This window comes from Lissotriton helveticus, chromosome 4_1, assembly GCF_964261635.1.
Source record: "Lissotriton helveticus chromosome 4_1, aLisHel1.1, whole genome shotgun sequence".
In the NCBI taxonomy this organism is placed as follows: Eukaryota; Metazoa; Chordata; class Amphibia; order Caudata; family Salamandridae; genus Lissotriton; species Lissotriton helveticus.
This window is the reverse complement of record NC_136063.1, coordinates 464,075,993-464,093,382: the sequence shown is the minus strand read 5'-3', so window position 1 is coordinate 464,093,382 and position 17,390 is coordinate 464,075,993. Positions and strand designations below refer to the sequence as shown.

At 48.0% G+C, this 17,390-nt stretch overlaps 1 protein-coding gene across 2 annotated transcripts in view; it reads left to right on the top strand.

The window, feature by feature from the left end:
- Window positions 1-17,390, top strand: part of SLC26A7 (solute carrier family 26 member 7) — a 699,592-nt gene that overhangs the window by 448,921 nt on the left and 233,281 nt on the right. For both annotated transcript variants that reach the window (XM_078687052.1, XM_078687051.1), the window contains exon 5: window positions 12,398-12,550. In XM_078687052.1, coding sequence (XP_078543178.1) covers window positions 12,398-12,550 — 153 coding nt within the window. The remainder of the gene's footprint in view (window positions 1-12,397; window positions 12,551-17,390) is intronic.

The window sequence follows — 17,390 nt, the reverse complement described above, 5'->3', positions numbered from 1 at the left end:
CTATTCGGCAGGTTCGGACAGAATTGTCGGCTGAGATTACCCTGCAGGAGGCGTGGGGTATAATTTGGTCTTCTGTGACCAGGTGACAGCGCACTGCGGTGATGCTGGTTCCTGTGTCTCGGAGGGCCCCTATGCGGTGCCCGTTGACAGTTACCTGTTGCCTGTACTTCTCAGTGTTGTCGGGCAGGGGGGCTCCTGGGACCATTTCTCTATCCCCAAGGGAGACTAATGACATGGCTGCTGGTTCCCACCCCTCTGGGTCCTCTATCTCTTCCTCTTCTAGGGCCACTGTGGCTAGCTGGCGCGCGGGGGGACTCGCAGCCGCGGGTTTCTTGATCAGGGTTCATTGGGGGTCACTGGCATAATGCCCTGGTTGCTGACATCTGTAGCAGCCTATGCTGGCTCGGGGGTCCCTGTCTACCTGAGGGACGCCCTGCTCTAGTTACGGGAGGAGAGCTTCCGGACTGGTTCCTGGTGGGCTACGCTGGGGCCCGGACTGGGGCCCCCGCTTTCTACCTTGACCTCCCCCTCCTCTCTGGCGGGAGGACCCTTGTTCGTTTCGGCCATAGTCTCCCACTGGCCCCCTTGGGACTCGGGTGCTCACCCAGCGATCTGCCTCGACACCAAGCTTCAGGGGGTCTGTCAATTTGCTGTTCAGAAGGTGCTGTCTCAGTTCCACAAAGCAGTTTGTGGAGAGGTGTTCATACGCGATGAGGTCGAATAGTCCTTCAAAGGTGGTCACCTTGCTGCCCTTGATCCACCCTTCCAGGGCCCGGCTGTAGAAATTCACATATTCTACCCATGTGGTGCTGGGGATCTTTTTGCAGTCTCGGAACCGCTGCCGATACATCTCCGGGGGTGAGCCCATATTGGGATAGCAGAGCGTCCTTCATATGGGTGTAGGAGTTCATGACTGTGGAGGGCAGGTCCAGCATGGTGTCTCTTCCCTCACTGAGGAAGCGGCCCCACAATCCGGCCCCCCAATCCTTCTCGGGCACTCGGTGGGAGGTCATGGCGACCTCGTACGCTTTGAACCACTGCTGGATGTCATCCATCTTGTAGTACTCTGTTACTACATCCTTGGGGATGTGTACTTTGGTCTCCACCGGGGAAGGGGTTTCTCGGTTCCCCGGGGGTCGGGTGTCTTCGCTTCTGGCTTTTAGTTCAAGTTCTTTTAAGCCGCGCTCATGTTCGAGCTGGAGTTTCTTTCCCTCATGCTCCCTCTGGAGCTTAGTTTCTTCTAGTTCCCCTTGTAACCGTAATTGTTCTACGGCCAGTTTTTTCTCGGCCAACTTGAGCTCTCCTTCTATTTTAAGGCGCGCTAGCTCCAGCTCGTGGATTCGGGTATGTTCTCGGTCTGTCATCTCCTCTGGTGACAGACCCCTTTCCGTGCTGAGACTCCATATCAAGGAGTCTGTTCTCTCACCTTCCTGGCCGCTGGTTTCGGTCTGTGGCCCCCTCTCCGCCGTCTTCTTCCGGTGGGGGAGGGGGGGCCCCGGCCTCTACCCAGGCTGCCAGGGCTTTTTGGAAGTCTTCTTTGGTGCTTAAACCAGTGGTAGTGATGTGAAGTTCCTTGCAGAATTGTTTTAGTTCTTTGTGGGTATACTCTTCCACACGGTCCTTTTGGAATGTTGGCTTCTCGCTTGTTCCGGTGGAACTCATAGTTGTTCTTCGTTCAGGTCGTGTGTCAGTCATTTTACTGTACGATCTCTAGACGTAGGCTCTTATCCCGTCGCTTGCCACCAATGTTAGAAGGGGCGATCCCAGAGGGCCAGGTTAGGCTCTCCTGACCACTCCATGACCCATCTCTCCTACAAATAAGGCCGAGTCTTAACGTGAGGTCCTCGCCGGGGAGGACTTCGGGTCTAGGATCGTACACACTGAGTTCACACCACACTTATGAACGGACACCACACCGTGGATTTCAGTAAGCAAGTTCTTTATCAACAGTAGAGATTTAGGCAAAATGCACATGTATTTACAAGCGATCGAGGGATCGTCAAGTCTCAGTGATGAGGAAGAGGGAAGCGGGACAGTCTTGATCTTTAGGCCAGCACGAAGCGTACCCTGCGCACAGCTCTCAATCCTCGAGCCGGGGGATACGGAAGATGGCAATCGCACTGGCTGCTCTACTCACTTCTTCTCGAGCTAGGTCGTGGTGGTAGCGTTGATGGTCCAGCTGGACCAGAGTACTCCTCGAGCCGCGACGAGGTCAGCAGGGCTTGATCCAAAGTGAACAGGGTGTCTGTCAGTTCTTGAGGAGCCGCGACCACGTCAGCAGGGCTCAGGGTGTTCAACGAATGTCCTTAGAGTTCAAGGATGAGCCGCGACGAGGTCAGCAGGGCTCCGAGGTTCCAGTTCCGTCTTCACGAGGATGAGCCGCGAAAGCGTCAGCAGGGCTCGATAAGTTCCAGTTTCAATCTTCTCCCCAAGGGTTGAGCCGCGATCAGATCAGCAGGGCTCTCCTGTCCAGGATACAACTTCCCGCTAGTTCTTGGATGGGCCTTGATATAGTGCTGTGGCCCTTTGATGTCCGGACCCTCGCAGGCGGGGATCTCATGCCTCGGGGCTGGTCGTTGGAGTGTTCCGTCGGCTGGCTCTTTGATCCTTCAGAAGATGTGTCCAGGAATTCCCAGACGCTCAGCAGGGTCTGGAGCCAGCTCTCGGGGAGGCCAAAGGTGTGATCGAAACCGGCCCACAGGGGAAGGCCAGAGGTGCGAGAGAAACCAGTCTCCCAGGGGAGGCCAGAGGTGCAATCGAAACTCCTTGTCTTATCTCACTCAGGAAGCCCTCTACCCCCCAGCCGGGCATGGCGCGTCTAAAGCCTAAGTTTCACCGGGGCCGGGGTCAGGCAAGGCCTAGGGAGTCAGGGACCTCGGGAAGGGTGATGGCGGCCGGGGGCCCTGTGGGTTGACGCAGGTTTCTGGGCGCCCGGTACCGGGAAGGGGGAGGGCGGAATGCGGGGACGGTCGTCTGTTGGTGGGGTCGTGTAGGGAGCAGGGCGGACAGGAGACGGGACGACCAGGGTTTTCTGGGTGTGGGGCTAGGCTAACGGGGTGCTGAGGAACGGGGGGAACCACGCCACGAGGCCAGGTCCAACAGCGCCACTCTTGTGCCTCCACTGGGGAGGCATTGGAATTTGACGCATTTTCAGTTTAACAATTCCTTGTAAACCTGGGAATGCTTCAGATTCCATTGGTGATGTATGGGAACACCCACAGCAACCCCCATGGAACCTCCTTTCATGCAGTGTTCTGCGTGAAAGGGACACATATTTACAAGGCCATGAAAAGCCACGTAAAGTGGTTTTGCGCTGCCTTGCAAATATGCCTCACATTGCACAACCGGAACATAAAAAAGTGCTGCACTGGAGGCTCAAAAGTGCATCTAAGGACCTTGTAAATGAGTACCTGGTTGCCCTGGGTGGGACTGGGGCACCCAGACACATATAGCTGGGCCCCGGGGAGGGGATGCTTGCGGCCTTCCACGCCCATTTTACAGGGAGAAAAAGAAGCAGGAAAAGGGGAAACAAAGGGCAGAAAAACAAGATGACTAATTACTAGTACAGAAAGAATACCAATTTAACTTATGCTGTCATGAGTGATGTAATGTGCGAGATCATAAGTAGTGCATTGTGGGGGCTTAAGTGATAGTTAGCTAAGGTAACTATAACTGCTGAATTTCAATGGTTTTGTATGAGTGAAATTTGAGCCTACGTCCCTGTAAACTGCCACCTTCCCGGGGCTGTCGCTTAATTATTATCGGGGGAGCCTCGCCGTTCCCCTGCTCCCCTGGGGACCGCCACTTCCCTGGAGCACAGAAGTGAATACTGAATAATGCGGGGGAGGCCTTGGGGGCTTAATATGACAGGAATGCTGGTGGGCATGCAGGCCACCCCCAGCCCTGGTAACCACCAACTCCCCAGGGTATAATGTTATAATGTTATATTATTAATGCATGGGGGGCACCGGCCTCCCACACAGCCCCAGGGACCACCACCACCCTGGGGGTTAATTAAAAAAGGAGGGGGCCGCGTGGCCAACCTTTGTGGAGCCATAGAATTCCCTGGGGACCGCCACCCCCCAGGGCCGGCTCCATCAATGCAGCTTCCCTCCCATTATAAAGAAATAAAGGGCGGGCCCTGGGGAATGGGCTCACCAGATCCACAATTGGGCCAGGAAAGGGGGACCATGTGGCTCCTCTCCCTTTAAAAAAAAAAAAAAGTGTTTTTAAAAAAGGGCTGGCCTTGGGGGATGGGGTGCCCAGGGTTCAACAAGCATTTACAATGCAATGGTCTCGGAATTGTTAAAGTTAGAGCTATTGGCATTGCTCATGACATTATTTTTATTTATGTTTTTGTTTTTAAAACAAATAAATGGCATTGTAATTTACAATGCCAATAGCTTAATCTCTCGCAAATGCGAGACCTATTGCATTTGCATCCATACACAGAGCCACACACAAAGTCACCCACACACACATACAGAGCCACCCACACAGAGCCACCCACACAGAGCCATTCACATAGAGCCACCCACACACAGAGCCATTCACATAGAGCCACCCACACAGAGCCACCCACACAGAGCTACCCATACAGAGCTACCCACACACACACAGAGCCACCCTCACACAGACAGAGCCACCCACACAGAGCCACCCACACACAGACAGAGCCACCCACACAGAACCACCCACACACACACAGAGCCACCCACACAAACACAGAGCCACCCACACAGAGCCACCCCACACACACAGAGCCACCCATACACAGCCACCCTCACACAGACAGAGCCACCCACACATAGAGCCACCTACAAAAAAAGCTACCCACACAGAGCCACACACACACAGACAGAGCCACAAACACAGACAGAGCCACACACACACAGACAGAGCCACACACACACACACAGAGCCACACACACACACACACATAGCCACACGCACACACAGACAGAGCCAGACACAGACAGAGCCAGACACAGACAGAGCCACCCACACAAACACACAGCCACCCACACAGAGCCACCCTCACACAGACAGATCCACTCAAGCATAGAGCCACCTACAAAAAAGCTACCCACACAGAGCCACACACACACACACACACAGAGCCACACACACACAGAGCCCCACACACACACAGAGCCACCCACACAGAGCCACCCACACAGAGCCACACACAAAGAGCCACACACACACACAGAGACACCCACACACAGCCACCCACACAGAGCCACACACACAGAGCCACCCACACACACACACAGAGCCACCCACACACAGCCACCCACACAGAGCCACCCACACAGAGCCACACACAGAGCCACCCACACACACACACAGCCACACACACAGAGCCGCACACACACAGCCACCCACACACACACACAGAGCCACCCACACAGAGCCACACACACAGCCACCCACACAGAGCCACCCACACACACACACACAGCCACACAGAGCCACCCACACAAACACACAGCCACCCACACAGAGCCACCCTCACACAGACAGAGCCACCCACACATAGAGCCACCTACAAAAAAGCTACCCACACAGAGCCACACACACACACACAGAGCCACACACACACACACACACAGCCACACACACACAGAGCCACACACACACACAGAGCCACCCACACAGAGCCACCCACACAGAGCCACCTACACACACACACACACACAGACACCCACACACAGCCACCCACACAGAGCCACACACACAGAGCCACCCACACACACACACAGAGCCACCCACACAGAGCCACACACACACAGACAGAGCCACAAACACAGACAGAGCCACACACACACAGACAGAGCCACACACACACACACAGAGCCACACACACACACACACATAGCCACACGCACACACAGACAGAGCCAGACACAGACAGAGCCAGACACAGACAGAGCCACCCACACAAACACACAGCCACCCACACAGAGCCACCCTCACACAGACAGATCCACCCACGCATAGAGCCACCTACAAAAAAGCTACCCACACAGAGCCACACACACACACACACACACACACACAGAGCCACACACACACAGAGCCCCACACACACACAGAGCCACCCACACAGAGCCACCCACACAGAGCCATACACAAAGAGCCACACACACACACAGAGACACCCACACACAGCCACCCACACAGAGCCACACACACAGAGCCACCCACACACACACACAGAGCCACCCACACACAGCCACCCACACAGAGCCACCCACACAGAGCCACACACAGAGCCACCCACACACACACACAGCCACACACACAGAGCCGCACACACACAGCCACCCACACACACACACAGAGCCACCCACACAGAGCCACACACACAGCCACCCACACAGAGCCACCCACACACACACACACAGCCACACAGAGCCACCCACACAAACACACAGCCACCCACACAGAGCCACCCTCACACAGACAGAGCCACCCACACATAGAGCCACCTACAAAAAAGCTACCCACACAGAGCCACACACACACACACACAGAGCCACACACACACACACACACAGCCACACACACACAGAGCCACACACACACACAGAGCCACCCACACAGAGCCACCCACACAGAGCCACCTACACACACACACACACACAGACACCCACACACAGCCACCCACACAGAGCCACACACACAGAGCCACCCACACACACACAGAGCCACCCACACACAGCCACCCACACAGAGCCACCCACACAGAGCCACACACAGAGCCACACACACAGAGCCACCCACACACACACACAGCCACACACACAGAGCCGCACACACACAGCCACCCACACACACACACAGAGCCACCCACACAGAGCCACACACACACACACACAGCCACCCACACAGAGCCACCCACACACACACACGCAGCCACCCACACAGAGCCACCCACACAAACACACAGCCACCCACACAGAGCCACCCTCACACAGACAGAGCCGCCCACACATAGAGCCACCTACAAAAAAGCTACCCACACAGAGCCACACACACACACACACAGAGCCACACACACACACACAGAGCCACACACACACAGAGCCACCCACACAGAGCCACCCACACAGGGCCACCTACACACACACACACACACACACACACACACAGAGCCACCCACACACGGCCACCCACACAGAGCCACCCCCACACACACACACACAGCCACCCACACAGAGCCACCCACACACACACACAGCCACCCACACAGAGCCACCCACACACACACACAGCCACCCACACAGAGCCACCCATACACACACACAGCCACCCACAAAGAGCCACCCTCACACAGACAGAGCCACCCACACATAGAGCCACCTACAAAAAAGCTACCTACACAGAGCCACACACACACATACACAGAGCCACACACACACACACACACACAGCCACACACACACACAGAGCCACACACACACACACAGAGCCAAACACACACACACACACACAGCCACACACATACACAGACAGAGCCACACACACAGACAGAGCCACACACACAGACAGACCCACACACACAAACAGAGCCACACACACAGAGCCACACAGACAGAGACAGAGCCAAGCTCGAAACGCTTTCCCTGATGAGAATTATAACTACTACTGCAGCATAACCTCAAACTTACATTGCTTTGTTTCTACAGCCAATAAGTTGTCCCCTTTGCCCCTTTTCATGCTCATCAGCAAACAGTCGCATACCACAGATATTTTGCAAATAAATACACTCACAAATAACCTGCTAAGGTTTTTTTTTGCATAACAAAAAGGCTCACTAAGTTCGAATAGGGAAGACAACTACTTCATGCTTAGCCCACAAACGTCGGTGAAATACAAGGCAAACCATCCAGAATTTCAGTAGAAGAATATAAAGTACACCGGCACCATTTACTTTGAACCTGGTGAATGCGGATGTTGACCTAAGGCTACCACCACACCAAAAGAGATCAGCAAAGATTATTTCAAGCCACGAGGCAATCGGACAATATCGGTCGATCTATCACCTGAGGTTTGACGGGTCTACCATAAAGAAGAAGCAGAGGAATGGACCTCGGCTAAAAAAGAAAAACTACAATCCTTAATGAGTAAAAGAAACAAGCACAGCGAGGGGGCAGAAGAGCAAGCACAGCGAGGGGGCAGGAGAGCAAGCACAGCGAGGGGGCAGGAGAGCAAGGGAGCACAGCAAGGGGGCAGGAGAGCAAGCACAGCACGGGGGCAGGAGAGCAAGCACAGCGAGGGGGCAGGAGAGCAAGCACAGCAAGGGGGCAGGAGAGCAAGCACAGCGAGGGGGTAGGAGAGCAAGCACAGCGAGGGGGCAGGAGAGCAAGCACAACGATGGGGCAGGAGATGGCCGCAGATCCGGGCACACTGGGTCCCTCAGCTCGGGCACAGCGTCGATTCCAGGTGTCCCGCAGGCGCCATCTTTCCGGGTGTCTTTTTCTGCTCAGTCAATGTGCAGCTGCCATCTGGAGGGAGGAGGAGGAGTGGTGAGGAGCAGGCTCGCACAACCAGGGGGAGGAGGGAGGCTTCCGAGGCAGCGCGGCGGCGGCTGCTGCTGCAGTGTCCCCAGCGGAGGCTCCGGCGCTGACTCAGGGCCGCAGCACGTCACTGTGTACCTCCCACACACAGAAACAGAGGCAAGAAAAAGACGAGCGCAGCTAGGGAACAAAGGCAAGAAAAAGACGAGCGCAGCCAGGAGGCATAGGCAAGAAAACTTACCGACTCAGGGGGGTACGCCATGCACACCACCATCTTTCTCCGAGGCGAAGCAGAAATGCCTCGGAGAAAGCAGCGTAATTTTAGGATTTGTGGGCGTGGTTTTCTTTCTCTCATCTTCCCATTGGCTGGAATGTAAAATTCCAGCCAATGGGAAGAGGAGAGAAAGAAAACAGAAAGAAAGTAAAAAACACCACCCCGAATCCCGTCTTCAATGGAGTGATGCCCCTCTCCTCCAATGGCTGGCCTCCGTTTAGGAAGCCAGCCAATGGGGAAGAGGGGCGGGTTCAAGCCCCCATACTGTAGACATAAAGTTTTGGAGTGAGACTGCGCAAGCGCAAGCGCAGCCTTCGTAGTCCGAGACCTAAAAAGGACCAGGGAAGGGGGGCTCACACGGCCCCCTTCCTAAAAAATACCCTTTATTTTTAAGCTGGCAACTCGCCGGAGGCCCTACCCCCTTTCTACACCACTCTGCAAATGCACCTCCTGGCATGGTTGGGATGACGTCTCATTGGCTGCTGAGGGTCCTTAGGGACCAACAAGACCTTCTGTTACCTCCAGTAAGCCCCACACAGTGGGATTACAAAGTGGCATTGCTGAGAGGTGGTCCGAGGCCATGGCCCCTTTTTTCACCACCAAATTGTTTGCATAGATGAGTCAGTGGGTGTCTGACAAGTTGTATGGGTATGTGAATGATTTCTGTGGGTGTGTGTGAGTATATGAGGGTGTGAGTACGTGTGTGAGTGGTTCTGTCGATGATGTCATGAGTGATGTCATCATGATGTCATTGACCATGTCATAAGTGATATAATGTGTGAGCTTATAAGCAGTGCATTGCGGGGTGTAAGTTATAGTTTGCTCAGGTAACTATAAGTGCTGAATTTCACTGGCTTTGTACGAGTGAGCCTAGCTATAACATCCCTGTAACCTATGATTTTGTTCAGTGAATTTCTAAAAAAAAATGTATTTCCTAACTATATGTATATGTATATATACACACACACGCACATGCACAAATACTATATATAAATATATTCATATAAACATTTCTTATTTCCTGGGAGCTAGACCATTGAGATTGCTCAAACATAAGCAAATTGTGATCAGTCTTGTCAAATGTTTTTCCTGTTTAACAATGAGGTGTTCGGGCAGCAGACAGTAACACCAATGGGCACCTGCTCTGCCCCCAGGTATGCTGATGTGCATATTGGTTGGTGGGAGTACTAGGGGCTCCAGGGAGAATGCAACAACTTTTGGTCACAGCATGTGATATCGTGAGCACAATACATAGACTACCTATTTGTCATTTGGAAAGGGTCAGTATAAAGTGTGCGCAACTTTGTAAGGAACATTAATGTCAGTGACTTGAATATATACTTTATGAGTACTATAAGCAGTACAGAAGTATTTTTTTTATTTGACAGTCTACATAAAAGACAGAAAGATCCAGTCCAAGGCATATAGAAAGCCCACTACAGGAAACACCATTCTGCATGCAAGCAATTTCCATCCTGAGAGATTAAAACATAATATACTTTATAGGAAGCATTTGCGTATGATGTAAATTGAGATAGAAGAGCAAATTTTGGCACAAGCAGAGTTGGGGAAGGAATTCCAGCAAAGAGGGTTCTCACAACAGGTAGTGAAAGATGACATGTATAGAGCTAATCAGCAAAATTAGAGAGAAACTGTTTGAAAGGAGGAGATGGGATAAATGCGCCACACAGTACACCAGGTTCATTACCACACTTTGCAGTGAAGAAAGCAAACTCACAAGAATAATGTGGCAACATTGACATTTGGTTAAGAATGAACCCATAATTGGCTGAGTGGTTCCCAGGGGTCCAGGGATAACATACAGAAGGGCATGGACAATGAAGTACGTCTAGTAAGGTCCAGTCGAGAGGTGTTTGTAAGAACGAACTGGTTAGACAGAAGGTTTTTTTTTTAAATGTAGGAAATCTAAAGCCTGTCAATATGGTACCAACAGAACTGAGTTTTACTCCCCACTGTGTAAAAAACCCATGGAAATTCTAGGAGCATATAACTGCAGAACAGACTATTCTGTATGCATACTTACATGTCCATGTGCCAAATTATATGTGGGTAATACTATCTATCAAGTTCACAAGTAGATTCTACAAAATAATAGGGCAATAAAGAATAAAGACAGGACATACCCAGCTGTCCTTCATTTTAAGGAAGGTCATGCTAGCAATGACAGGGCGCTATAATATTTTCAGATTGATGCCATACCTAGGCAATACAGAGGAGGGATAAAGAAAAAGAGTTGCGCAAGCTAAAGTCAAAGTATATTATATAGCTCAATAGCACGCCCCCGAGGGACTCAACATGGACGAAGATTTGCACACTCACTTGTTACGCAGTTCCCTCAGCATCAGATATTTCATGTTGCGATGGCTGATTGGTACAGCCCACTGGGGTAGCCATATACTGATTAGATTAGTACACAAGACACAGGAGAAGGACAAGAGAAGGGAACCATTTCCCACTTAGGAATATGTGCCTTGGGTTATATAGGGGAGCATATGTGCATTTCAATGACATTACTGTCTGTCTGACATTTTGTTGAATGTAATAATGTTAAAAATTGTAAATTTTTATTGTGCATTAATTTTTGTTTTGAGCTATGAACGATGATTGAATGTAATATGTGTTCAATGTTAATGAATTTGATAATCACATGTACATGTATTAACAGAGGCAACAATGGCATCCTTTGTGTGTGAACAAGGCTGTTTGTGCGGCTGAAACATGTTACAGGAGCCTGCAAATACATTTAACACTGATGCAGCTTCTGTGTGTCGTTGCCTGTTTGAATAAGTAACTGTAGGTGGAGTACTATGTTACCCATTGGTGTTTGCCACTGGGTAGTCATAGTTAAGACCACGTTTCCGTAGGAAAAGCATTTTTTGGGGGTTTGCTAATAACTTTTGCACAGTTTTATGAATCTTCACAAAAGTTTCCCAAAAAAAGTTCATCCACCTCAGCTTCTACTTGAATCAAGTCTCACATGTGAGAAATTTACACAGCAGATTAAACTTAAAGAAAACAGAAATTATGTGTGATAATTCACTTTTACCGCAAAATGTTTATTCAATAATCTATGTTTGAGATTACAATTACACATTCGCCCAAAATAAATAGATTGTGAACTATTCATAATCTCTGACATTTTGCATATATATTCTTGAAAAGTGGTTAATTTGAAATTTCAAAAGGGGAGAAAAAGGGTAATTGAATAACAACAACTTTGTATTTTGTATACTTCATTTACCTTAATGTATAATACATACATCATTAAACTAATTATATTAAATAATATTAAATATATTAAATAAGTATGAATAAATATGTTTACAAATAATAAATATATATGTGATGTAAAATTCTCTACAACATCATACACTCTGTTTGATTTATGCCACAATCTCCTAATGAACCATTACCATTCCACAAATTTGGAAATACATCTAATGTTAATAATAAGAGTTTGATTTTATGCTTGCAAGATGAACTGCAGTGTCTCTCTATACATATCTTCCTGTATTATCAAATCACATTTGAATCATTTTCATTTCCATTTTCATTTCATTTCCATTTCTATTTGTAGATTTACGCCTATGTTTTCAATAACATCCAGTCCGTTCAGCTGGAGGCCTTGCTGCTTTCTGTGTTTGGCATTATTCTGCTTCTTATCCTAAAGGAACTGAATGAAAAATTTAAAAAAATCATTAAAATAATTCTTCCTGTGGAACTGATTTGGGTAAGTTTTCACTGACAAACAAAAGTATTTTATTTCACAGATTACAAACCATGTAACTTATACAGGGAATCTTCCACTGTTCTGCACATTCACCTGTTGTTTGTGTGAGGACATATCTGCTAGATGTCCCCTCAGTTTGTGATACTTGCACTGTTCCTACCCATGCTAAACAATCATTGTATGCCAGTGAAGCTTGGAGAACACATGCTACTACACAAAAGCTAAAAATATTAGCAAAATGAATGAGAGCTTGCAGGGCACACAGGGGGACGGTGTGCAGGGAGGTGCCAGGTTCTGGGTATAAAGGGGTACACGTTGATAGGGTAGGGGAAAGAGTAAAGGAAAGGGAAAAGTGTAAAGGTAAGATGGCGGTACTACCTTCTCTCAAAGGACAAGCACAGCATTTGCAACGGAGTGGATGCTTTCCTTTCAAAAAAGCCACATGTACGTGCAAACACACACACACAATGTTATAAATTGGGTTACTGGTTGACTGGGGCATGAGCTCTGGTCAAGCAGCAACCACAATCCTAGTCAGAGTAAGGCAACAGCAAACCCAAATTAACCTGTGCTAGGCTACCTGGTAGCTTGGCACTGAACATTCAGGGTTAACTTAGAGGCAATACTTCAAACAGTAAAACAGTTAAAACACCCCCACAATCCCACACCAGGCTAGAATATTAGAGCTTACCTGAATGAACAAGACCAAAACTACAAATCCAATCAGTATAACCAGAGTTATACATTTTTAAAGAATAAACTGGAATATGGCACCTAAAAGCATAAAGCGTCAATCACGGCTATCTATTTGCACTGGACCAGGTCAAAATCAAAAGTTCAGGCCGACTGCGATGGAGCGCAGGTTGGATACAGTCCAAAATTAGTCCTGCTGAAGGTTTACCTTCTCAAATTTTGTGCCAACAGTCCAGTTTGCCTTAGAGAGGGCTGTAGGGAGCAGGGAGAGCGTCACTAATCGGTGTGCATGAGGAGCTGGCTGGGTGTCATGGACAGGTGGGTTGGAGCCTCAAGTTGGCAGTTCTCCGCGGCGATCAATGCTTGCTGTGTGAAGAGATGGGCTGGCGGTAGTAGGCACTGTTTTTCAGTGTGAGTGACATGGTTTCTGTGTAAACAGGCCCTTTTGTGTTGTCAAACAGCCCAATAGCTTGACCTTAAGAGCCTGTGAGCCACACCTATGTCCTGGACCAGAGAGGCACCACTTGGGTGCTAAGAACTTGCTGAAGACAGGTCCAAGAGCAGTTGGGGAGTCTTTTATGTCCCTTAGACTCAGATCAGGAAGCCAGCAAGTTAGTCACTCTGGGGTCCTGGGTTCAAGATGGTTTGCAAGTCCAGTTCTTCCTCCCCAGGCAAGAAGGTAGCAGTTCAGCACAACATGGCAGCAGCTCCTTCAATGTGGCCGTCCAGCAGTCCTTCAGAAGCACAGCAGTCCTTCTTCTTGGCAGAATATCCACAGGTCCAGAAGTGTACTGAAGAGTTGGTGTCCGAGATCTTTCTTTTATACACTGGTGCCTTGGTTCTGGCAGGTGGGAGGAGCTTCTAGACAGTGTCTTTGAAATGCATAGAAATCCTCACCTCCTTTGGCCTGACTTCAAGCTGGCTAAAGTTGCAATGCAGGGTTGTTACGTCCTTTGTTTGAAGACAGGATACAGCCTATGTAAGTGTAAGTGAGGCTTGGCCCAGCTGTCAGCTACACCCAGTCATTTGGCTAGGGCCTGGTGCAGGCATCAAATGGCTTAAGTAGAAAATAGCTAAGCTTTCTAAAAGTGCAATTTCCAGAATTGCATTTTAAAATCCAGCTTCACTATAAGTTGGGATTTCAAATTGTGATTCCAGGGGCCCCAAACTTGAAGGGGTTATCTCTTCCCATTTGGAAATTACACTATTGAAATTTAATAAGGTAACTCCAATGTCATCCTATGGGCTAAATAGGCCTTTGAGTGGTGAAAAAATAATTTTTAAAGTTTTTCACTAGCTGGACATGTAAAACTTGAAAGTACCTGTCCACCTTTTTAAATACACTGCATCCTGCACTCTGGGCTGTCCAGCGCCCACCTTAGGGGTGACTTATATGTGTTTAAAAACTGAAGGATTGGGCTTGGCAAATAATGTACTTCAATTCACACATAGAACATCTGGTATACACTGGAGTTGGATGAAAACATGTATGAAGACATGAAGAAATGAAAGGGAGAAGGTGTAAAATACAAAGCATGTTCTTTTAAGGACAAGAACCCTCACTCACCCGAAGGTGACATGCATCATCATTGGGTTGCCTCCTTACAACAGTACCACAAGGTACCTGTTGTGGGCTGCAACTCCCCAGCTGGGGAGGAGCAGAGGTATTACCCTCAAGAACAGCTGGATCTAAGTGAGGGGCACAGTGCATAAGAGTGTAAGTGATAATTAAAACTATCTCCTGGTGGGCAAATTCCTTATTTAATTCTGGTGCCCCCAGTGGATAAAACAGAAAAAAGGCCTGGGCATAAATAGCTTAGTTCGCTTATCATAAAGTCAACATGTTTCTGACAACATGTGACCAAACTCATTTCTAGGCATTCCTCTGGAGCAAAATGTATAGTGTAACTGTGCTGAAAATCATCAAGTGAAATAAAGTTAAAAATACCAGCCTCACATCAGTAAGGCAGGTAAATTGGTGGGCGGCATCTCATTCCAACTATAATAAAGAGAGAAAAAGAAACAACAACACACCATTACTCAATCACACCATAACTCCCAAATATCATAAAAATAAACTTGTGGAACTCAACTTCAAATTCATGTGTTATAGTGGCACCAATGTATTAACTAGCCATCACCTTTCACAACAGTGCTCTGTGAAGACATGCATTTAGAAACAAAAGGGATAATCTTAACCCTGAGTTTGAATCTACATTAGGTTCTCAAGCCACTGATTTCCATCTATGTTGTACCTCTGCATTAAAAAAAAACACTAACTCAGACTTTAAGGACGCACTGCCTGTCTTCTGAAACAGACTACACACAATGTGGTAAAGGAAGTGCTGAGACAAGCATTGTTTAATAGAATTCCAACCCAGCTTGCTGCTCAATGGATCGCCCCGTTATCCAGCTATATATGAAAAAAAGATGTGCTGCAGATTAATTTAATTTAAGGATAACCGCAGAGGCTAGGAACATAGTTCAAGTGAGAATATTAAATATCACATGCGAGCAATCTTATTATGACTTGAATCACATGCAAGCATCACCAAGTAGTCATATATAGCGACTTGTCTATAATGGGATATAATCACATGCATGCAGTCACTCTCTCTACACATTGGTGTAGATGCGTGTAAAAAGCTAGCCTAAATCATGGCTCTTACCTATATCCTGGTTACCACACTCAACTTGGCGAGTCCAGCGAGGTCAAAGCTCCCTGCGGCGAATTCCTAATAAACAAAACGGGGATTTGCGCTCAGTGAATTAGCAGCGCCGTGTTTTAGCTGCATTATTTTAAAGGGGCTAAGCAAAGCTTTATCTAACGATCGCTTTAGGAAAAAAACTAAAAAGTGTGTCAACTAATACAAATACACTGCATGTCTTCCTTGCGCTATTGAAAGCAGTGATAGTGTAAAGGTAAAGACTTGTTTACAATCCAAACAAAACAGTATCTCTATGTGCTTCCTCTGAGGTGTATGTTGATCGCCCTAACATAAATAACAAGGCCACATTAATGCATTATTGGGACTGTAGTTGACAGTGTGCATGTCAAACTTTTTAGTGAACACACATGACATAAGCAATGGGCCAAATCGAAATCAATAGGAACTATTAAAATGAATCTTAGGGTCCCACACTTGGTATAGGATTTCCAATATAAAGGAAGATCTATTCACAACCTAATCAACAAATCAAAAGGGTCAGTGTAGTACTATGATGTGGTTCAGGGAAAATATGTCATCCATGAAATCCTAGAACCCTCAAATTCATAAATTCATGGAACCCTTAAATTGAATGAGCAAACACTAGAAAAGATTGAATCGGGTACTAAACAGATGACCTATCAAAGCAAGGTCCATGATATGTCATTGTTCAAACCTTTCCGATGGCTCCTCAAACTGAATATCCACTGTTGTTCCCTCCGAAACAGTATTACCCATTTGTGTGGTGTAATGGGGTTTATCGAGCATCGTCCATGTAATGCCATCTTCAGTATGGCCAAGCTGTAAGAAATGTCTAGTGAGGTTTGTGTTGGATTTCTGGCACCTAATTGAGCTCCTCTGTTCTGCCATTCTGATCTAGATCTTGTGCATGGTCATTACAAAATACATCAATTTGCACAGGCAGGCAATCAGATAAATGACCCCCCTGTATTATAGTTTGTATGATTATGTAACTGCCAAGGCGTCTTCAAACCTAGATCAATCTGTGTAGTAGGTTGAGTCAAATGGCAAACAGAACACAATCCACACAGGAAATGTCCCACACAGGAGGTAAAGACCAAAGGGTGTAAGGAGTCTCTCTATGAGTAATATTATGTGGTCTTGTATGGACAAGGAAGCTTCTGATATTCCTACTATGTTTCAATGCAAGTGTGCTATCACCTATGTTCAGGATGTGCCAGTTCTTGATCATCACATTTTTATCTGTATCAGTGAGATGACTATATGTACTGATACAAACCAATCTGGCTGATACTGGCTTCGGCAAAGTCTTTTACAGGGCTTCTCTATTGTTGTACCAGGCACGCTTGGGTGCTCTACGGATCAAATCATTAGGATGTTTCTTCTGAGATAGATATCCCTCAATACAGCTGCATGCAATTTAAACTTTTATAGTTCTGTATAATTCCTCCTGAGTC